The sequence below is a fragment of the Muntiacus reevesi genome, unplaced genomic scaffold, assembly GCF_963930625.1.
Source record: "Muntiacus reevesi unplaced genomic scaffold, mMunRee1.1 SCAFFOLD_106, whole genome shotgun sequence".
NCBI lineage: Eukaryota > Metazoa > Chordata > Mammalia > Artiodactyla > Cervidae > Muntiacus > Muntiacus reevesi.
In genome coordinates this window covers 295,836-319,446 of record NW_027077932.1, presented here as the reverse complement: position 1 = coordinate 319,446, position 23,611 = coordinate 295,836, and the positions used below count along the sequence as shown (strand labels likewise).

General features: G+C 53.0%; 1 protein-coding gene across 1 annotated transcript; it reads left to right on the top strand.

Moving 5' to 3' along the window:
- The first annotated feature begins 22,085 nt into the window (after positions 1 to 22,085).
- On the top strand, positions 22,086 to 22,871 carry LOC136155258 (melanoma-associated antigen 10-like). The gene has a single exon (XM_065917089.1). The coding sequence runs from the start codon at positions 22,086 to 22,088 to the stop codon at positions 22,869 to 22,871; it is 786 nt and encodes a 261-aa protein (XP_065773161.1).
- Positions 22,872 to 23,611: the final 740 nt, after the last annotated feature.

Genomic DNA, 23,611 nt, shown 5'->3' with positions numbered 1-23,611 from the left:
AAGCGAAGCAGGGTCGAGAGCAGGGCTACCTTCTTGATCTCTCTGGTTAGCATGCAGCACTCTATCCTCAGGTTGGTGGAGATGTCAAAGTACTGCGTGGAGATGGAGTTGAGGCACATTGTGAAACTGTCCACGGTTGCCAGAAACAGGACCCAGGCGAATATCAGAATATTAAAGATCCTCTTGATGATGTTGTCTAGGACGAAGAAGAGAACCTGATTTAAAGGGACATTGCGCTCTCATTCATGGCCCTGTGTGTGGACCAGTGGTGTTTTACCAAAGGCAGCCTTGCCTGGTTTTCTCCTTGACCCCAACATAGAGAGACAGAGCTGTGGGGGGTGGGTGGGCACAGGCATGGAAGTGGTGGGCAGGGTTTTCCATGCCTGCAGTGGCAGCTCCCAAACCAAACTTGGATAGAATTGTTAAGTTTTGGTCAAAGGGTCAGTCGGAACATATCCATATAGAGACTCGAGGTCTGATTAGAAGCACATCCTGAACTCAAGGATTTTTGCTACTGGCCAGAAACATTCTACATCCATCCAGGTAAATGGGTCCCTTAACGCTTATCTTTTTGTTGGTTCTGTTGGTTCAGCAAGACACTCATGTTTCCCACTGCAGCTGAATTGCAGTTGAAGACCTATCAAAGGTATTTTGTACAGAATTCAGTCCTCACACTAAGACGCTATTCAAACCCCTGAATCATCTTCCTCATATGTATTTAATGACCCCAAGCTGTGCTAATTATAAAATTCTGCCTGTGTGCTCAGTCCTTTCCAATCCATAAGAGCCCTGAGATGCCCACTGACACTGGGCCTCCTTCCTATCAGTTGTGACTGGGATCCATCTTGGGAGCTGCATGTGTAAGGTTCCCCGCCTTAGCCATGATGTTACTGAATTGAAACAAAGACTGATAAGCAAAGACCTACGGTCTTTCAAAGCACCTGGTCTTCTGGACACACACCAGAGGAGTCCCAACAGCATGCTGAAGACAGAACATTCTACAACACTGAAGCTGGAACACTCAACTCAGCAATGGACAGAAAGAGTGGAGGTCCCTTACATGAAGGTTGTCTTTCTAGATGCCATGTCATTAAGATTATCAAAAAAGCACATGGATGCCAGAAGGACCAATATCTGCCCACAATTCTGAACCTTCACTTAGACCTAGAGTGTGGAGACAGGCCTCAGCCAGGGTCTGAAAACAGGTTACTTGTTTCCATCAGAAGTTCCCTTAGAAAAGTGTGCATTAGCTTGCCTTGTGGCTCAGATGGTAAAGAATCTGCCTGCAATGAAGACGACCCAGGTTCGATCCCCGGGTTTGAAAGATCATTTGGAGAAAGGAGTGGCTATCCACTCCAATATTCTGGCCTGGTAAATTCCATGGACAGAGAAGCCTGATGCATTACAGTTCATGGTGTTGCAAAGAGTCCGACACAACTTATCGACTAACACTTTCTCTATGATCCAAACTACAACCAAACCAAAGTGGAACTCTTCTTGACAAAGTGAAACAGTATCTTAAACTTCAGAAAATATTTGACAGATGTTTCAGACACTCGCAGCTGAGAAACAAATACTTTCTGTCTCTTTCATATTCCAGGTCAGTTTCCAGATCTGTATAGTTGAGGATTTTGCCCTTAATAGAAACATTCATTCAACACAGATTTTTAATTTATGACACAATCAGAGTAACAGTAAGAACTCCAAATCAAAGGATGTGAAACGTCAAAGGCAGTCTATGATCAGACCCTTGCATTTCAAAATGCTATCCATGGACCAGACACTTAGGCATCAACTGGGATCTGGTTAGAAGCACAGAATCTCAGGTCCACCTGAGAGCATCTGAATCAGAAGCCACATTTGACAAGATCACCGAGGGATCTGAATGCACACTGAAATCTGAGATCTAGTTTTCAAACTGTGTTCTGTGGCAACTTTGGGGGCCTCTATGAAGAGTGAGTCAGGAAGAGATTACAAAGAAGAGGGATGAGGAGCAGGCCTCGATTCAGCTGAGCAGCCTGCCTGTGATCTGTTTAGGAGGCTGGAACCCACTCCATCCCCCAGTTAAATAGCCCATGGACACAAAGGTTGGAGAATCACTGTTCAGGACCAATCATCTAATTTTCTGCAGGCACAACTGACAACTTCCAAATAGCATAAGGGAATTTCACCAAGATCACTTTATAGTCCCTTAACCATTCTTAGAGGATTCTGAAATTTACAAAGTCTGGGAATCAAGAAAGATCTTCATAGGCAGTATTGCTGGAATAACCTCCCAACTGCAGAACTAGAAGCAAAGACAGACCCTGAGCCCCACTGGGAGACACATGACATCCAATGCTGTGCCCTGGAAAAGCCCTGTGACATGAGCAGCATTTTGGGTATCTGGTTTTCAACAGAGGAGAGAGACACCCAGAGATAGTAAGTGCCTAGGCTACACAGCAAGAGAAGAGCTGATGTCCAAACCCAGGTCCCTGGATCCAAAAGCCCAGACTCTGGATCATGTCATTCACATCATGAGTACAAATAGGCAGCCCCTCTGTGTGCCCTATGCATTGGCCCAGCTTATGAGCTACATGGACACATTCACTCAGAAAAGGAGTCATCCACCCTCGCCGACGCGTGGGATACAAATAATGGGCTTCTGTGCCAATGCCTGGGCTCCTGCTCTAAGCTCAATGCATGGAACATGCAAATTCAGTTGCTATATCTTTTTGGGAATGAGAGTTAAGAATCCATTTTAATATCCATTGCTATGTATCTGACATCTCCATGCCTTGGGAAAGATAGAAGGATTAAGAAGGCAGAAATGGGCAAGGAGGAAAACGAAATTAAATACTTTACAATGTATTACATATTAGGTTTAACACCTCATTTTTATATTCACACCCTCCAAGCACTGCATGAAGCTCTTATTGCTAAAAACATTTAATTAAAACTGAAGCTGCAAAAAAAAAAAAAAAAAAAAGGCAATTCAATTAAAAAATGGTCAGAGCACCGAATAGACATTTCTCCAAAGAAGACAAAGATGTCCAAAAGGCACATGAAAAGAGTCTCAATATTTTCAATTATCAGACAACGGCAAATCAAAAGTCCAAAGAAGTATCACTTTACACTGGACAGAATGGCCATCAAAAAAAAAAAAAAAAAACCTACAAAGAATAAATGCTGGGGAGGGTGTAGAGAAGAGGGAACGCTTGTACACTGGTGGTTGAAAAGTAAATTGGTACATTCAACATGAAGAACAGTATGGAGGTTCCTTAAACAATTGCAAACAGAACTACCATATGATCTAGCCATCCCACTGCTGGATATATACCAGGAAAATACAACAACCCCAGTTTGAAAAGATATAGGCATCCCAATGTTCATTGCAGCACTATTTATAGTAGCCAGAATATGGAAGCAATGTAAATGTCCATCAACAGATAAATGGATAAAGAAGATGTGGTATACGGACATGCAAACACACACAGAGAGAAATACTACTCAACCATGAAAAATAATGAAGTTATACCATTTACAGAAACAGGGATGGACATAGATATTATCATACTAAGTGGAGTATGTCAGAAAGAGAAAGACAAATATCCAATGATATTAATTATATGTGGAATCTAAAAACATGATACAAATGAAATCATTTGCAAAGCAGAAACAGACTCAGAGAATAAACGTCTGGTTACCAAAGGGGAAAAGCAGGGGAAGGGAAAAGTTAGGAGTTTGGGATTAACAGATACATACGACTATGTATAAAGTAGTAGTACTGCGGTGCTGCAGAAGGGTCTTGAGAGTCCCTTGGACAGCAAGGAGACAAAGTCAGTCAATTCTAAAGAAATCAACCTTGAATATCCATTGGAAGGACTGATGCTAAAGCTGAAGCTCCAATATTTTGGCCACCTGATGTGAAGAACCAACTTCCTGGAAAATACCCTGATGCTGGGAAAGACTGAAGACAGAAGAAGAGAGTGCTAGAGGGTGAGAAGATTAGATGGCATCACCGACTCAATGGACATGAGTTTGAGCAAACTCTGGGAGAGGGTCAAAGACAGGGAAGCCTGGTGTGCTACAGTCTGTGGGGTCACAAAGTGGGACACGGCTGAGTGACTGAACAACAATGTATAAAATACATAATTAAGGTCCTACTGTATAGAACAAGGTGCTACATTCACTATCTACAATAACCTGTAATGGCAGAGAATCTGAAAGTATTTATATAGTGAATCACCTTAATGCACACCAGAAACGACGGACACAGCATTGTTAATCAAACTTGTGAAAGTGAGGGAGAGTCATTCAGTGGTGTCCGACCCTGTGACGCCATGAATTCTACAGTATATAGTTCAAGGAATTCTCCAGGCCAGAATGCTGGAGTGGGTAGCCTTTCCCTTCTCCAGGGGATCTTTCCGACCCAGCAATCAAACTGGGGTCTCTTGCACTGCAGGTGGATTCTTTACCAACTGAGTTATGAGGGAACTCCTAAATATACTTCAATTAAAAAAAAAAAAAAAAAAAAAAGTGAAGTTGGAAGAGCCGGCCAGCAGATGGCACGAGCAAGCAGCACATTACTGTCAAACTCTAGTTTCACTTCAGACACAAAGCTGGTCCCTTTCCTAGTCTCCTCCAAGTGTCATTTGGGAACACTAGGTGGGCAATACAACAGGCCAAGGCCACCATCCCCATTCATCTTGTCTTCACTGCCTGCACTACTCCTTCAAAGACAGTAAGCGAGGGGGGTGCCCACACTGCTAAACTCCTCCTGGCACTTGAAGCTGCCACAGCTCAGGCCACTGGGGAGTTACTCTGGGCAAACCTGCACCATTTGTTCCTTCTCTGCACAATGCACCAGCAGCAGCCACTCTGCTCAGCCTGGGGGACACTGGGTGCCACAGGGGAAAAATCAACTTCCTGCTGGGGGCCAGGAGAATCTGGGACCAACACCCTCACCTCTGTGTGTGTTCAGTCGCTAAGTCATGTCCTACTCTTTGTGACCCCATGGAAGGCAGCATGCCAGGCTTCCCTGTCCTTCACCATCTCCCAGTTTGCTCTTTTTCACGTCCACTGAGTTGGTGATGGTATCTAACCGTCTCCTGACAATAACTCTCAGAACATAAAGACCTAATGTCATATCTCTAAACTTCATTCTGGATTCAAGAAGCATAATTAGAAACCTCATCATAAGCCAGGAGAAGTCAGCCTGTGGAAGAAGGTGCCCATGCCCAGTTCAGCGAGGACAGGCACCAGCTGCCAGAACCGCTCATCCTGGAAAGAGCCATGCTAGTCGCCTGACTCACCTGTGCACCCCTCTTGTCTATCTGCAGCCTGACCCTGTGTATGTGAGGCACACAAAGCTTTGTCAAATCACTCTCTAGCCAAATGACTGAATCAGTCAATTCTTCTCGGGCAGAGATGCAATGGCTTGCCTTCAAAACTGAAATGAGAGCATTAATCAACTGTATGCAGGGCTATAGCCAGATGCCTTAGAGTCGCCCCTGAGTTGGACCCAGGCTAGAATCCCAGGCCATTTCTGGTAACCTTGCTCCAGCTACACAACTAGGCTCAGTTCCTCCATGGGTCTGACCCCTCTGGGGGCCTTTCCCCCATTTCCCAGCCAAAAAGACCCTCTTCACTATGAGACCCAGCCCAGATGACACTCCCATCTAAAAGCCCTCCACAGTCCCTTGATGTGAGTCAGTGTTTGTTTCCCCACATTTCATGCTTCCCAACCTCTGCCTCATTTCAGGCTCTGCAGTTTATAGATCTGCCTGGAAGATGCAGTCCATCCTCCCCACCCCCAGCCCTGAGTGAGACAGGGGTGAGTGAACACCTGATGCCCTGCACAGTGGGGGACCCTCTTGCAGGATGGGTGTCGGTGGAATTGAATGTGCATTGCCTCCTGAGGTCTTGCACCCAGACTGGCCCTCTCACATCAGGCTGTGCTTACACGGGGTCTAGCTGATGGTCAGGTGGCCAGCACACTGGAAGCAGTTCTCCCGCCCAACCCAGCAGTTGTCTGATGTGAAAGATGACAAGAGCCCCTCTCAACAGGCTGCAAGCAGGGCATAGCATGGTGCCACCAGGCCAAAGGCACTTGGCATCATGATTGTACACACAGCCACTGCTCAAACACCCATTCCTGGTGTCAGTACTCCTGCTCCATCAATAGCGATCACGAGGCCTCAGACACTGTGAGGGCCCGACCACCAGGGCCCACTGTGGACACCTCCAATGCCTGTCTGTGCTCTGCACCTCCCGACGGGCTGGCAGGAACTATCAGGTCAACATCGCAGTTGAAGCGATGCCCTACGCAACCCTGCCTGCTCCCTGTCCCCTTGGTGGTGAGTCCCTAGACAGCCTCCTGCACCAACTCCCCCCGCCACCCAGCGGAATAGTCTCATGAAGGACCGATCCCGAGAAGGCTGGCCCTGGAGTGGTCTGCGGTGAGATGGCGAGATGGGGCCTTGCTACGGGGTTGACATCCCTTGCCCCACTGGCTATGAGATTCCATCCTGGGGGTAGTCTGTGGTGCACTCAGCCCTGGGCTCAAGGCCATAGCCCAGCTGCTGGAACTTTCACTGGGCTGGCAGGGAGAGAGGAATTCCCTGGGAAGTGAGAAGACCCAGGCGTGTGGGACAAGGAGGGAAGAGAGGGAAGTGACTTCTTCACTCTGCTGTCCACAGGGGCCTGAGCAGCTTAGGGTGAAGTACAGTGAGAACCAGGGGCAGAGGGCCAGGGTCTCCCAGTATCTGACAAAGCTTCAGGCAGTGGACCAGCATCAGTCTAGGATTCAATAGGATTTGCTGAACCTCAAAGACACAAATGTTCCACCAAGGCAGGCCAGACCTGCTGTCATCGGCGGTCCTCTTGGGCAAACCTGCATCCCTGATACGAGTGCCAGAGAGACCGGGAGGCAGGCCCCTGAAGACCAGGACTACTCAGATGTCTCTGAACTTCTGGGCCTGCAGCAGCAGCCCACCCTCCCTACCCCATAAAGAGCTGGTGACTCCCTAACCCAACTGCCAAGAGAGCAAACGGGACCAGAGTCCTCCCTCACAGGTGCCCTCTGTCCCAGGAAGAAGGGGAACTGGCTGTCCCGTGCTGCAGGAGGACCCACAGCAGTACCAGCAGGAGAGCCCAGGAACCGTAGGGAGCGCTGGTCACCCACTGCCCAGCCACCAAGCGCAGTGAAGTCACCACACAACACAGGCCGGGCTCGCGGGGTCTCATGATGGAGGAGAAGGACAACAGCCCCCACTCGCCGTCCCCACTTCCAAGGCACTGCAGCAGAGTTTGCAGGGTCGCACTGAGTGGCTAGGAGTCAAAGGCCATGTCTAGGTCTGCCACCGCCCAGAAGATCGGACCCACAGGGCGGGGCAGGTGGTCAGTACAACACGGCCTCCTGGGGTCTCAATGGATGGACAACAGATTCAGGTGCACTCCAAAATGACACAGAGGCCAAGGGCAGCCTCCCCAGCAAACAGGTCAAGATCCCTCGTCCAGGTTCAGCCCCCAAGCCATTCTCAGATCTGGAACCGAGGAACAGGGATGGGGGGGAAGGATGCTGCAACACCACAGCAAACAGAAAAGGGAATGACCCCAGTCCCTCCCAAAGGGACCACAGGATCTTGGTCAGTGACCCCACATAGGGAGGTGGGACCTTCAGAGGGGTGGATGTTGCTAGATACAGGGTCAACTTGACATCAATATGACAGACCTGGTTACATCTGACTCTGCAGTCACTTTGGCAGGACCCCCTGGGCTGGGCTTTCTGAGCAGAGGGGGTCAAGGGACAAGGGACACAGGCCCAGTCCCGAGGAATCATCAGTCGGTCTTGAGCTGGGAGAGCCTGGAATGCAGTATCCCCCAGAGCCAGTGCAGGCCTTAGCGAGACCTGGGAGAACATGTGATGTGAGTGAAAGATGGTGAGCCCGAACAGAAATCCTCCATAAACTCCAGTGAGTAAAAGAGAAATGCATAGAAAAAGAGGTGTGGATACACATCCCACTCATGAAGTGGAGAACCTTCTCACCTCTGGTGGTGCCTCATGGGCACTCTCTTCTCTTTACTCCTCACACTATATGTGCTCAGCCAAGTCACCATGGTGAACACGCAAGTACTCAAAGGATAGCCAGATGGGGCTCCCGCCCAGAGCACAAGGGTCCACACACTGAAATCTTCTCACCATGGGTATGGGATGGCAATGTGCACTCCAGACCGCCATCCCTGCTCCTCGATCTCAGAAACAAACAGCTGGACGCATTCAGTGGGCTGCAGCCTGCTGTCCTGAAGCCCCCTCCAGTGCTGGGGGCCTGGCGCCCGTGTCAGGGCAACTTGCCCAGATGGAGGACAGTGAAGAGCAGTAGACCCCAGAGTTCAGGAGTGATGGAGACGTGCAAACCAGCATGTCCTGCTGTCGGGTCAGATGCAATAAAAAGGCCTGTGATGTGAATGCAAGTGGGGCCGAACCAGATCTTCACAGAAGGTCCTGACGTCCCCCTGTGCAGTGACACTTCCCCTGGGCAGGCAGCACCCCGAGACGTGGCAGCAAAGTGGACACCTGTGCCCTCTCAAGGAACTGTAGTGAACTGAAATGAAATCAGAAACATGTCTGGTTCTCAGGCTGGCCCCTCGATCTGGGCCATATGGAGAGGGGCAGAGCCAGCGGGAGTTGCCCTGGGGACAGAAGGCAAGGCTGGCTGATGTCACAGAGCTACACGGCTGCTGCTGGGCTTGTCCTGTGGGAATCCAACGCCTGGAACTGAAGCTACATTGGGGCCAAGGACTGACACGGACATGAAGGAGCCCTCTCTCACAGGGAGAGTGCTAGATGCCAGGGCAGCATCCCCTCAGGGACTGCTCGCCCCTGCTGCCAGCCTGGGGATGGACTGCATCCCCAAGCGGGAGGGCCTGAGGGACACGCACTGACCTGTGGGGCACTTATGGCTCTGAGACACCAGGTGAATGCTGAGCCTGTTGCTAGGCTGCAAACAGAAGAGGGCAAATCTGAAACACAAAAAGTCCAGGGCAGGATGAGCACCCAGACCCTGAAAGAAGTGCCCACAACTCGGAACCGAAAGGACACACAGCTCAGCATAAAGATGGGCAACACGCGTTTCAGAGAGGAAAGCACATCGGCCAAGGTGGACACGAGGGAACCCGAGAATCTGGGTCGAGCCTGCCCCAGGTCAGTGCTGCCTGCAAACGGACAGCAGGAGCAAAGTGGAACCCTCACCAAGCCTCAGAGACCCAGGTGGAGTAGGAGGCAGCAGTCCTTGTGGCTCGGTCCTCACACCTGAGCATGTGAGGAGAGCTGCGGCCAGCAGCAGGGAAGGGACAAGTGCAGAGAAATGTCACAGAGCAGGTCCTCACTGTTGCCCCATCAGCGGCCACATGTCAAAGGTCTCCAGTTCACTGGGCAAGGTCTACTTCAAAACCAAGAATTGGGACGAACAGCGGTAGCCCACCAACTGTTTACAGGACCCCCCTCATGATCTGAAATCACTACCAGGAGATTCTGGGGTGTCTGGAGGCTGCTGGGAACCACTCTTGGGGGTGAGGAGCAGGATGCCAGCATGAGGGAGTTGTATCTGGCGACTGCTCAGGTCCTGGCAATGCTGAGGCCTCAAATCCAGGAGGCAGCCTCTGCCCCTCAACTTGTGGCTGGGAGGCTTCTGCAAGGAGAGAGCAGGCTGCACGTGGGAAGGGAAAGCACTGCTCCGCCGACTCAACATTCCCACGGCAGCAGTTGTGTTGGTGCCTGTGTAACTGGAACCAGTGAGACACCGACCCTGCCTTCCTGGGACTCGGCTAAGCTCGAGAGGGTCCAGTCTTGTCTACAGCAGCCACAGCCTGGTAGGAAGAGGGGGGCAAAGGCAGGCTGCATGAAGATGCAGGGTGCCACAGAACTCCCAGATCTCCGAGAGCACCTGACACTCAGGCGTTCGGAGAAAGGGATGTTACGGTCCTGCCTGGAAGGAGGACAGTAGCTGGTCAGGTTAAGAGGAGCCAGTCATCCAGGGGCAGAACCTCATGAGAAAGTGTTGGGTCCTGGATGAGCTCTGTGCAGAGTGCATGGCCAGCACAGCCACCCAGAGTGCTGGGCGACAAGGAAGGAGACCTAGGACCACAGGAAACCCCCCAAGGCACCATGGACTCGTTGGGGCTGAAAAAGGAGAGGGCTCGGCTGTGCTTTCCATCCGGGCTTGACGAGGACAGATGTGCTTGCGGTGTGACACAGAACCATGGTATGTGAAACACCGGTGGGAGAAGGAGAGACACGAGGGGGTTCAGGCCGGTGGGAGGGCGGGCCTAGGCTGACAGCACTGGCCCCAGGCCATGCTGTCTGAGCTCAGATGGTAGCATTGGAGGCAGGAAGAGGAGCATTTCCTCTGATCAGGCACTTGTGAGGCAGGGACACAGCAGGGAGGGCAGCAGTCAGGAGCAGAGTCAGGTGGCTGCCCTCGGTGGGCGGAGCCCCCAGACCAGAGGAAGAGGACAGGAAACAGTTTTGAAGGTGAAGCTGCCTTTCTCTGGGACATCTCAGGTCCCAGGGGCAGCAGGAAACACAGTGAGGATTTTCCTTCTCATCTGCAAAAAAACAAAATCCAGATAAATTCTGTTGGTCAGCAGTAGGCAGCAGCCCCAGTTTGGCTTGGAAGGGAGTTGGCCTGGGCTTTCAGCGGAGAGATGCTGAATTCTGCCCAGAGGCCCCGCCTCTCCCCGCTTCCCTGGCCCCTGGGGTCCATGCTGAAGCTCAGATGCAGTCGCTGTCACTTTGACTCTCGCCGAGTTTCTCGGACTGGACCCCTATGACAAACTCAAAAGGGCACAGTCTGGCCTACACCATTGAGTGGGGCAGGCCTAGCCTCCGTGCATTCCTAGTACCCACAGATCCATCCCTGTCAGCCCAGCCCCGCCCGGCCCCACCCCAGCCCTGCCCCCAGCCCTGCCTCCTTCTCCAGAAACTCTTACTCACCCAGGTGTTTCCCACACTTCAGCCACAGACTTCTGGCCCTGCTTCTTCCACCTCCTCCCCTCTCTTCCACCTGACTGCTCACTTTCTGGTCCTCCTGCAGGTCCCGCTCTAGCCAGCCGGTCTGGAGGCTCCTCCCAGCCCTATATCCATGCGCCTTAGAGCATGGCCGATCCTATTTTGTCTCCTGAGGGACAGGGCTGGCAGGAGAATGTGTGTTTGTGCCAACATGAGTGCCTATGTAACTGCGTGCCTTTGTGCCTACGTGAGTATAGGAAGCCATACACACCGAAAATCAGGCGCTTCAGTGTTTGTGGACGCAACGGGACTAAGGCCAGTCGGCGCTGTCACCTGTCAGCAGTCTACGGCCCCAGTGGGAGAACACTGTCCTGCCTAGTGAATACAGCCCGGCCATCCCAAAGCACCTGGGACTAGCTCCGCTTGCAGGAAGGCGGGACGTGCCTCGTGTGCTAACCTTACCTTCGGCAGGGGTTTCCAGGCTCTGGGACAAGGAGCGCCTGCCAGAAGGCCAAGCCACACTTCCAGTCCCTTCCATGGTCAGAGTCCCCGCCCACTTTCCTTCCAGGTGTTTGTCCCAGCAATGCCCTGGGACACATGCCAAGGAGTCCTCGACCTCCTTTTAGCCTCCCACCCCGCCCCCAGACTGTGACTTCACGCAAGCCCCACCTGATCCCTGCAAGCTGCCCCCACCAGGCAGTCCCTGACCCTGCAGGACTCAGTGGGTTTTCCGCGGTTCCTCTCCTGGTGGGGCCCAATCACGAGGCCATGGAGGGCAGCCCACTCACTGTGACGGCCCCCAGATTCTTCCAGAGTGGCAGTGTGAAGGGAGGAGGCGTTTTCTCTTGTTCCTTGTGGGTTTTCCTGGGCTATAAATCACCATCATTCCTGGAGGATGCATGCTGAGGCATCGTGTGGTCCGTATCCCAATCCTGAAGACAGGTCAGTTGCTGTGATTAGCAGAACCCACCCTGAAGAAACCTGCACATGTGTTCAAAATCGGTTTTGCCCTCCTGGATCCCTGGGGTCTGAGGACCCTGCCGAGAAGGAAAGTGTTGGCTTGTTGTCCAACATTGCTCTCTGGTCACAGGGGATTTTCTTCCTGTTTCTCTGGCCCTCCTGCAAGTGAGGTCGCCCAGAGAAGCAGGCAGAAGAGTGTTTTATTCCCTGGCCACCAAGCAGGCACCCTCTGCTTCCAGAGGTAGGAGTGCTTGCAGCCCCTTCTTGCTCAGACATCAGACCCACACAGTTGAGCTTCGGTGGCGACCAGAAGGAGGAGGTTGGGTTGGCTGAGATACTGAGTGGCGGATACTGGGCAAGCCTGGGATCCAGTCACATACCCCAGTAGAAGACATAGCAATGGCCAAACCCCAGGGGCCAGCCGGGCTCCCTGGAAACTCACCCAGACCCAGGGATGATGGTGACACTTTGTCACCCATCAGGTGGACAGAGATTCAGTGGGATGATGATGCTGATGTCCGGGGCCAGCCAGTGCGTGAGGACATGGCGCCCTTGCCTGTGGTTGGGGGAATGGACATGGGGGAGCCTTTGTGGAAGGATGTGTGCTGGTGTCTGTTAGCACCTTGGGTGTGTGCCCTATGCTCCGGGCCTCCTCCTGCATGGCTCTTCAGGCAGTGAGTGTGTGGTCAATTTGAGTGGCTGTATTGGCAGAATGAGTTTTCCATTCCCTTGCATCAGGAGGGACGAGTCAGTAACTTGTGGGACCCCTGAAACTGGGAGGTGTAAACAGACGCATGAAGTTGTGCAGAGGTGGACGAGTGTGCCCGAGGTGCTGGGAGTGTAGAAGTCACAGCCCCCCACTCCCCACTTGCCCCTGGGTAGGGTTGTCTGGACAGGGCTGACTCTCTGGCTTCATTTGCTGGCAGTCGCATCAGGGTCACATGGGCTGGGTGACTCAGATTATGAACTGTGTTGGTTCAGGGCGCCAGAAGCCGGGGTTGAGATGTTGGCTGACGTTGGCTCTCATGAGGGCTGTGGGAACTGTGGCTCTGCTGTGCTCGGGATGGAAAGGCCTGGGAGGCTCTGGGCTGGGTTCCACTGGGACCTTGTCCCCATCCTTACAGCCATGTGGAAATGGAAGCTGTGTGAGATGCTGAGACCGTGCTGAGGTTCAGGCCCACAGCTCTGCTACTCTGCCTCTCCCCGCCTCCAGTAAACAGGGACCCCTCTCCAGGTACAAGGATAGAAGTGAGCATGGAGGCGCCTGTGGTCAGATCCCCTGCAATCATTGGCTATCTCTATATCCCTCGGCACCTCCTCAGCACCTCCTCAGCCGCTGAAAGGTGTGACAGTAACCTAGCGGGCTATTTGAAGTTTGAATTCTGTGATCCCTGCCTGGTGCCATCCCAGACCCTGGTGAGGATAGGGAGAACACCCGACCCAGTCGTCCCTGCTCTTCCTCGTTGTTTCTGTAGGCCCTGGGCAGCGGCCGGGGCATCTGCTGACAGTGGAGTGGGAAGGGCTGGGAGGAAGGTGCCTCGCAAACACATGAGGAAGACACCTGGCTGGGCCGTCTAGGGCATTCGCAGGGCCAAGTCCAGATTGGCTAGCACAGATCTGCCCTTAGCAGGCCTGTGGTAACATGGAGGATCTGCAGAGTTGGAAGTGATGGGGCCTGAAGATCAGGGGTGGAGTGGGAGCCAGGGGGGAGTCAAGCACAGGAATGTACCTGTCTGTGCTGAGGAAGGACCAGAGCCCCGCACTGGGCTGCAAAGCCAGGGGGACCCGCCCTCCCGGGGACCCGCCCTCCCTCCTCAGTGCTCCCAGGTTTCAGGGCCCTTTGTCTTGGAACTCACCACGTGCCTCTCTCCATCTGTCCAGCCCTCCTTCCTGACTTCCCTGCAGACTGCACGTGATGGACTGGTCCTCTGTGTTGCCACCCTCCTGTCAGTGGACAGCGTGGAGGCAGATGGAAAGAGCCAGCCGTCTGTGACCACCCCCTTTTGTGTCACCAGGAGCATCCTCTAAGGGGCTGATGTCTGGACCAGGGACTGTGTGTTGGGTGTGGTGCCTGGATTCTAAATAAAGCTGTGAGGGCAAAGCAACACTGACTGGTGTTCACCATGTGGAAACCTTGCATTTGTTTCTAGGTTTGGGTCAACGTGTTTGCAAGGCCCTTGGCGGTTGGGGTGACCCTGCTTTCCAGTGAGGCTCTTGGGGAAGCTCCTGGATTGGGAGGTGGCGATGCTCAGCTGCTGCTCAGCAACTTGTGGCATCATTGCGGACACAGCAGGAGCCCCTTCTGATTCAGGGTGCAGGACTCATGGAAGGTGACACCTCCATGGTCAGGAGCCGGACTTGGTCTTCTGCTATGCGGCAGGCAAGGCCCAGGGACCCACCCATCCTGGGATGGCCTCAGCGAATGGCTCAGGAGCCACATTCTTGGCAGACCATGTGAAATATTGCTGCTTCAGGTGAAAAGGGACGTGGGGACCAGACTGAGTCCTGCCTGCGTCATGGTCCTCCAGCCTCATCTCGCTCAGCCAGTGGCATGTGAATAGCATGGACAGACAGAAAGAACACAGACTAGTAGTTCTCATTTGCTTCTTTATTTACTCCTGTGAAATTCTGGTGTATTTTATTAGAGCCAAACTAGATTTTTGATTACAAAAGAGTGCTTTTGAGTGTGCCTGGGGATCTGGCAGGTCAGGTATTGGGCTTATCCTTAAACTCCTCACAGAGGGCACACTTGTAATCCAAGGACAATTCCTGCTCCTCCTCTGCCTAGGGGGCCTCGTTTGGGTCCACAACTGAAAAGGCTCCCCTCATGATGGAATCATAGGTGTTGTACAAAGTCATCGCTGAACCATAATCTGGGTACCTTGGTGAGCTCTGGGGCAGTTCCCCTGCACCATCCCTTCCAGCAGTGACCGGGGGTATAGACATGATATTGCTGAAAGGACCCTCTCCACTGGGGCAGCCCTGCTCGCTGAGGAGATGGCTTGACCTGGGCCCACGTGCTCCACTGCCCATAAACCAAAGGCCAAAGAGCACAAATGAGTGCTGTCTGGGGGTTCCGTGAACAGTTGAGGTCCCTTCTGGACCTGCTTGTCAGCCTCTCCAGTGTACTAATGATGGAATCGAGGAGAGCATCTGGGCACCACTGCTTGCTACTTTCTCTTTGGGGTCGCTGATGTGCTGGTGACAGGCTGAGCAGTTCTTCTGGGGTCGCATTTCCTCTAGATGTTCTGCAGGGGGAGAGGCTTGTCTCTCTGGAACTTGGAGTAGTGATAGATCTGAAAGGAAATGAATCACTTTAGCCATCGTGGGGGAGAATAGCTTTTCCTCACCGCCCTTCTTCCCACCACTGTCCCGACCTTGCCTGACTATGGAAACAAAGTCTTCTCATTCCTGGCAGTTGTTATAGGCACTCCCTGAAATCAAGTGGCCTCTCAGGGTCTGGTGTCACTCCTGTGGATCCTGTCTAAGGGGATTCGTGCAACACGACAAGGCCTGCTTTCTCCTCTTCCCTTAACCACCCTCTCATGAGAAAAAAGTTCTCCTGGAAATTGAAATCCACCCAGCACTTGGCTTGTCTAGTCCACTCTCCCCAGAAGGGCTTTTTACATTACCGTCATCCTCTTCTTCCCTGCAGAGCGACATGAATGGTGGATTTTACTGAACCCATGCAGGTTCAGTTCGTGGATGAAACTTTTGGTGATATCCTGAAGATCCTGTCCGAGCCTCTCTGCTGGAGGACCTCTGTCTGGAAGCGATCTGCCTCAATTACCACCATGTCTCCCTCATCATTCGAGTGCACTGACGTGAAGGCTGCATCCTCCAAACTCATCCAGAGCTTCCTGGGGAAATACAGCCCATGGACGGCATTGTTCTCTTCCTCATTGGCTGTTGATGGGTTCGGGTCCTGTGGAGCGGGATGTCTTGGGAGCCAGGATCTGGGCTCTTGGGTTGGTTCCGCCACTTCTCCAAAGCCTCCTCTGAATCCACATTTGGATCTGGGCGACATAAGGAGGGTGCCCTGCTGCGGGCTCTCCATCAGTGAATGGAGTGAGTTGGGCTGCACCTGCCTCAGTGGAACTCTGACTATCCATGGAGCTAGTGTAGTCCAAGAGCATTTCTACCCAACCTGTGAATGATCAGGGCAGAAGGGCCTAAGGGCAGGGTGGTAGTGGCCAATAAATACTGTCTGGAAATTCTAGAATCTGGGTGGTGGGCCAGGCAGCCAATTAGGTAGTCTGCTTCCTTACTTGTTTCATGATGTCACAGAGGTGATGTGGAGGGGCAGCCCTGGCCACATGTGGGAGGGGGGTTCTGGGGACAGAGATGTGATCCCCAGCTTATCTCCTGTCTGAAAGTATAGAGAAGTGTGTTTCAGGTTGCCTGTAAATGCTTCCATCTGCTGCCATGGGCCTTGTTTCAGGGTGCCAAGCCCTGGACAGGTTGAGAACCATGCCCCTGGCTGCACCCCTCTCCTTCCAACGGGTAGGCCTGTGGCTTCCTTCTGCTAAAAGGGCAGGCCCTGGTGAGTCCTGGCTCATCTACCACCGAGAGAGACCTCAGGGATCAGAATGGAGCCCTGGCGAATGTCCTTCCCAGAAGATGGGCTCCATAGAGGGCTGGTTGGCCTACTCCCTCTTCAGTCCCAGAGGGAAGGATTACCCTGGCTGCTGCTCTGGCTCAGGCCCCCTATTCCTCCTCCCTCGCAGCCTCTGCAGACAGGAGTGGGGAGGCCCTCAAAGCCCTCTGTTTGACGCTGGGCACAGACACCAAGACTTGCCACTTGCTCGTCTCCACATAGGTCAGGGGACCCCACAGGAACTCAGGGAACAGGGTGGCTGTCAGGCACCTGCTTGTATTCCAGGAATCCCTCCCGCACCCACACTTGGGTCAGCAGCTCCCTGGGCTACCTAAAGACACTGTGGTTACTCCAACACACACCCCCATCCTGCTGAGTGCTCCCAAGACTGCTTCCTCAGGGGCCAAATCTTCATTCTGCATGATTAGGCTGAGGACCAGCAGCAGGAGGCAAACCTTGTGCAGGCTCTGCCCACTGCTCAGCATCACATCGCAGGTGAGGCCGAGGGTAGGGACCAAGATGTAGATGTGTTCCCCGGGGTCGAACTACTTTATCTTCAGACCTTCGACCACCTGTATGCACTCTGAAGCTTGACTGAAGGCCACCAGGATGTGCTCCTGGTCATCCCTGAGGACCTTCTTCAGCATTTCTGCCTGGGATGTCAGATGTTTGGCCAGATACTACAGGAACAAGAACTTCATCAAGTTCGCCCCCATCTCCTTCAGAGCTTCCGGGGGCAAGGCCTCCACAAGGGCAGAGCAGGAGACTGTGGGGGAGGAGGCTGAGGGGGATGCACCCTCCCCAACCTCAGGCCCAAAGAGCTGCACCTCCACAGGGCCCTGACCTCACCTGGGTCCTGAAGGTCTTCCTCGAGCTTGCTCAGCTCAGTCATCTTGACCACGAACATGATGCCTGGGATCAAACTACAGAGTGAGGAAGGAGTGAGGCATGGGGGCAAATGGGACAGATGAGGACCAAGGGCCTGGATGGTGGATAGATGGGCTGTGAACAGCCTCACCTGAGAACCACACCCTGGGCGGCCACAGGCCACTTGCATGTCTCCTCTTGAAAAGTGCTCTCAGACCTCACAGGGGCATGCCTCTGGAGCGGCCAGTCCCTTGGCTACCTGAAGAATGAAGTGAGGTGGCTCCCCAGGGTGTGGTCAGCACAGCTCGACATTTCTAGGACTTGCAAGGTAAGGAGAATAGGTCCTTCTGGGGTCCCCTCTGTTCTGGGATGGGCAGCCCTTGTTGTCCACTCAGGGCACCCTCATCACCTTGACTCCTGGCATTTCCTGGACCTCCTCTGCTCTCTGACCTCAGGACATGGGCCTCAGACGTCTGCCATCGCCTCCTGATTCCTGCAGTTCCTGTGAGAGAAATGGAGGGGCACCTCAGTGGTATCCTGTGGCACAGCCGTGAGCATTCTCTGACGGTACGAGGGGTGTACACTGTGAGGTCCCCACAGTTGTGTAGTGAGAGGTCCCCTCAGGGCTCCCTTGTAGTGCTTACTTTTCCCCTGGCACAAGCAGGTCCATCCCCTCTTGGGGCCTGCAGGGAAACTCAGAACAAGACCCGAGACAGAACAGAAAGTGCTGAGGGCCCCCACATGCGGCCGCACCAGCCCAGGGTCTACTGCGGGGTCCAGGCTAGGGAGATGTTCGGTGCTCAGCTCCTCCTCACGTCCTGCCTGGCTTCCCAGCACTGACCACAGGGGCGGGGGTCTGCTCAGTCCTTCATTGGGGTTGAGGAGTCCAGGCTCTGCCGACCTGAATCCTTCACCCTCTGCCTGAAAAACCTCACCACCCGAGGTCCCTAAGCCAGCGGTCAAGAAACTGCTCACCCCACTCTGCGCCCTCCAAGACCCTCTTGCAAGGGCCAAGATCCCTCCCTGTTGGGGTCTAAACACCTTAGTCTTTCCTTGCATGCAGCCTAGACTCCAGACAAGTCCTGAAGTTGTCCCGTCTGACATTTGGAGTTTCCCCTGCTTTCAAGAGGTCCCCAGTCTCTCTGCCAGAGTTGTCAGGCAATGCGGCACGAGGTCATCCTGCTCAGGGACTACCAGGGTCCCCTCTGTTCTGAGATCTGGCTACCCTCACTCATTCCTCAGGGTCCTCACCTTGACTTCCAGGAGGATCTAGGCTCTGTCGTCTCCCCACTGTAGTCCCTGCTCCTCACACCAGGTCTCCTGTATCACAGAGCTGGATGTCAGGAACTCAGGACAGACATAGTGTGCTCTTCTCACCCCGAGGGCTCCCAGGGCCAATGGCAGGGGCAGGCATCTGTGGGGTTCTACCACTCTTATCTTGGGATCCCTAGAGTTTTCACTTGGGGTCCTTTCAGCCTTCCCTCAGGGACCTCACCTTATCTCCAGGTATGACTTCAGATTCTCTCCTCCCCCCTTCTAATGCCCCAACACTCACACAAGGTCCCCAGTCTTTCTGAGATGCAAATGTCAGTAACTCCGCTCTCTATACTAGGACACCAGTCTGAAATCCAGATATTAGGAAGGCAGCCCACATACCAGGTCCCCAGTCTCTCTCAGACCCAGTCAGGAAATCCAGCATATGTTCATCCACCATATGTCCCCCCATAGCCCACTCTGCTCTGGGGTCCAGCGTCCCCTCAGTCCTTCCTCAGTGTCCTCACCTTGACTCTCAAAAGAAAGAAGATCTTTCTCACTGTCCATCTGAGGCCCTGCCCCTCCTAACAATTGCCTAATGTCTCTGAGACACAGATGCAGGTGTCAGAAGAGGCTGCCAAGTGCTCATCCCATCACCAGGGTGGCCCAGGGCTGACAGCAGGGTCAGGGATCTGTGGGGTTCCTACATCCTCCCTCAGGAACCTCATCTTGAGCCCTGGTAGATCTGGGCATGCCCCTTGTGTTGACCAGAGGCGGGATCCTCACATCAAGTTTCAGGGAGCACAGAGGGTAGATGAGCACATGCTGCATTTCCTGACATCTGGGTCTCAGAGAAACTGGGGACATGGGAAAGGGGGTGTAGCCTCAGGTGAGCAGAGGGAAAAAGCTCAGCTCCTCCTGGGTTTCAATTTGAGGACCCTGAGGGGCGACTGAGGGGACCCTAGACCCTAAACAGAGGAGACCTCAGAATAGCCTGGAGCTTCTGTTGGTCCTTGTTGGACCTGGGATACAATGAGCCCAAAGTGCATGGGCTCACTTCCTGACATTGGTTCTCTGACTGGGGACATCGCATATGGGGCGGGGTCACAGGGGGGCCGATTCCCAGACCCTGCAGGGTTGAAGACCTTGAGGACCCTGAAAATGGACTAGAGGACCCTGAACCCCTAATCAGAGGAGACCTCAGAGAAGCCCGACTCTGGTGTCAGTGCACGGCATCTGTGGGGTCAGGATGAGTGCCACAGTCGTGAGCTGTCTTCCTGACATCCGGGTCTTCAAGAGACTGGGTTCCTGGTATAAGGGGCGGGGCTTAAGTTGCGGAGAGGAGAGAATCCAGGTCCTGCGTGGAGGCAAGGTGAAGTTCCTGAAGGAGGACTGCGTTTATCCTGAGTGAGGATCGATGGAACCCCACAGATCCCCTTCCCTGTAGTCGGTCCTGGGAGCCCTTGGGGTGAGAAGAGCACACTGGGTCTGTCTGACTTCCTCACATGCGGGACTCAGAGGGACTGGAGGCCTTGTGAAAGCGGCGGGGTCTCAAAATGGCGGACGCGAGAAAGGCGAGTCCTGCCTGGAGTCCAGGCTCCATGCGAGGAAGGATTGAGGCGGTTTGACCCCAACAGGGAGGGATCTTGGCCCTTGGAAGAGGGTCTTGGAGGGCCCAGAACGGGGTGAGCAGGGTGAGCAGTTTCTTGACCGCTGGCTTAGGGAACTCGGGAGGTGAGGTTTTACGGGCAGAGGGCAGAGGTTTCAGGTTGGCAGAGGCTGGACCCCCCAACTCCGAGGTTGGGCTGAGCAGACCCCCGCCCCTGAGGTCAGTGCTTGGAGGCCAGGCAGGACGTGAGGAGGACTAAGCATCTCCGCAGCCTAGGACACTTGCGAGGACCTGGGCAGGTGCAGCTGCATGTGGGGCCCCACAGCACTTTCTGTTCAGGCTTGTGTCTTGTGTGTGTGTGTGTGTGTGTGTGTGTGTGTGTGTGTGTGTGTGTGTGTGTGTGTGTGTGTGTGTGTGTGTGTGTGTGTGTGTGTGTGTGTGTGTAATACTAGCCATGTATTTTAATACTGGTCATGTTACTTTGTTACTGTTTTGTTTTTTGACTGTTGAGTTTTTTTTTTATTTTTTTTTTCATTTATTTTTATTAGTAGGAGGCTAATTACTTCACACCATTGCAGTGGGTCTTGTCATATATTGACATGAATCAGCCTTGGAGTTACATGTATTCCCCATCCCGATCCCCCCGCCCCCTTCCCTCTCCACCAGATTCCTCTGGGTCTTCCCAGTGCACCAGGCCCGAGCACTTGTCTCATGCATCCCACCTGGTCTGGTGATCTGATTCACTATAGATAATATACATGCTGTTCTCTCAAAACATCCCACCCTCGCCTTCTCCCACAGAGTCCAAAAGTCTGTTCTGTACGTCTGTGTCTCTTTTTCTGTTTTGCATATAGGGTTATCATTACCATCTTTCTAAATTCCATATATATGTGCTAGTATGCTGTAATGTTCTTTATCTTTCTGGCTTACTTCACTCTGTATAATGGGCTCCAGTTTCTTCCATCTCAGTAGAACTGACTCAAATGTATTCTTTTTAACAGCTGAGTAATATTCCATGGTGTATATGTACCACAGCTTCCTTATCCATTCGTCTGCTGATGGGCATCTAGGTTGCTTCCATGTCTTGGCTATTATAAAGACTGCTGCAAAGAACATTGGGGTGCACGTGACTGTTTCAGATCTGGTTTACTCAGTGTCTTGTTTTGAGTTTCCTTCTACTCCCCCAAAGGGGACAATCCAGCCCATGCCCGGGGAAAGGTGAGAACTACAAGGGACCCACCACACAACTGGCTGTACTCCCAGTGTCCGCCCCCTCCTACCAGCACAGAAGTCGCAGGGCTGTGCCACAGTACTGCCCTTAGATGTCACCTCCATTTCTCTCACAGGAGCTCCAGGAACCAGGAAGCAAAGGCAGAGGTCTGAAGCCTGTGTCCTGAGTTCAGACAGCAGAGGAGGTCCAGGCAGTATCAGGAGTCAAGGTGAGAGGGTGACCTGAAGTGAACCAGAGGCTCCCTATCCCAGAACAGAGGGGGGCCCCAGAAGACCCCAATTCCTTCCAATTTATTGGACCCAGAAATCTCGGTCTGTGTTGACCGCAGCCTGGGGAGCCACCTCCCTTCCTCCTTCGGGTAGCCAGGGGACTGGCCTCCCAGGAGGAGCGCTCCTGTGAGGACTGAGAGCACCCCTCAAGGGGAGAGCTGTAAGTGGCCTGTGTCGTACCATCCAGGATGCGTTTCTTAGCCCAGGTTGCTCACAGCTCCTCTCTCCCCAAGGCCCTTTGTCCTCATCTGTACCTCTGCCTCACTTCCGTGTCTTGTTTGACCTCAGGCATTGTGCTCGTGGTTGAGATGAGTGAGCGCAGCAAACCCGAGGATGACCTTCAGGACGCAGGCGAGGCCCAGGGCCCTGTCGAGGTGCCACTCTTGGAGGCTGAGGTGGGGGATTCTGCATTCCACTTAGCCTCCTATGCCCTAGCATCCTCCTCAGCTAATGTGGAGGCCTTGCCCCAAGAAATTCTGGATAGAATGATGGCTAACCTGATGAAGTTCCTGCTCCTCAAGTATCGAGCCAAGGAGCTGACCTCCCAGGCGGAAATGCTGGATACGGTCCTCAGGGATAACCAGGAGCACTTCCCGGTGGTCTTCAGTGAAGTTTCAGAGTGCCTGCAGCTGGTCTTTGGCGTGGATGTGAAGGAGGTGGACCCAGCGGAGCACACCTACATCTTGGTCCCCACCCTGGGCCTCACCTGTGATGAGATGCTGAGGGATGGGGAGGGCCTGCCCAAGGCCGGCTTCTTGGTGCTGGTCCTCAGCGTGATCATGCGGTTTGGAGACCCGGCCCCTGAGGAGGCAGTCTGGGGAGCACTCAGCAGGATGGGGGTGTATGTTGGGAGGGAGCACTGTATCTTTGGGGAGCCCAGGGAGCTTCTGACCCAAGTATGGGTGCAGGAGGGATACTTGAGGTACCAGCAGGTGCCTAAGAGCCACCCTGCTCGTTATGAGTTCCTGTGGGGTCCCCGGGCGTATGTGGAGACCAGCAAGTGGCACGTCATGTCATTTACGCTCAGGGTAATGGAAAGGGCTTTGGGGGCATTCCCATTCATGCCTGCAGAGGATTCGAGGGAGGAGGAATAGGGGGCCTGAGCCAGAGCAGCAGCCAGATTGATCCTTCCTTCTGTGATTGAAGAAGCCGTAGTCAGCCTTCTCAGAAGAGAGGGCCGGGCCAGTTGGGGGAACCGGTGTGTAGCATCTTTTGGTTCCTGTTCTCTATGATGACATGGGGATTCGTCTCTTTTTTCTTTAGAAATCTTTCAAAGTTTGATTTCAGAGAAGGCTGAAGAAGCTTCATTGGCTTTGTGAGTGATATTGTCCGAGTGTATTTGTGGTTACTCAGTTCAAAAACTTGAGTTTTGCTGTTTCGTAAAAGATTGGGAAGTTTTCCATTTTTTTTTGTGGTCTTGAACAGAATACAATGGAATAGAATTTAGAACTGTTTTGAAAACATGAACTTTCGTAGCACTAGTATTGAATGGAAAAGAATTAGATAATAAAAGGAATCATAGTGAATTCATGCTTATGTCCTTCTTGTCTGTCATTCACAATAACTAAATGATCTCAGTTAATTGAATTTTCCTGGATTATTAAAAAAAGTAGCAGACTATCTGAGACCCCTGCTCACTGGCTCAGTTATTCCAAAGACATGTACAGATTCTCTGCTTCGTGAAAGGCCATGTTACCCGTGGGGACACTAGGAGAAGCAGGACACCCCCACACTTACAGCAATGGTCCAGGATCCGCAGTCACATGAGGTTTGTCTTGGGGGTGAGGGGAATCTCTGAAATGGATCATTGCTGTGAGGTGTCCTTTTGATTTTT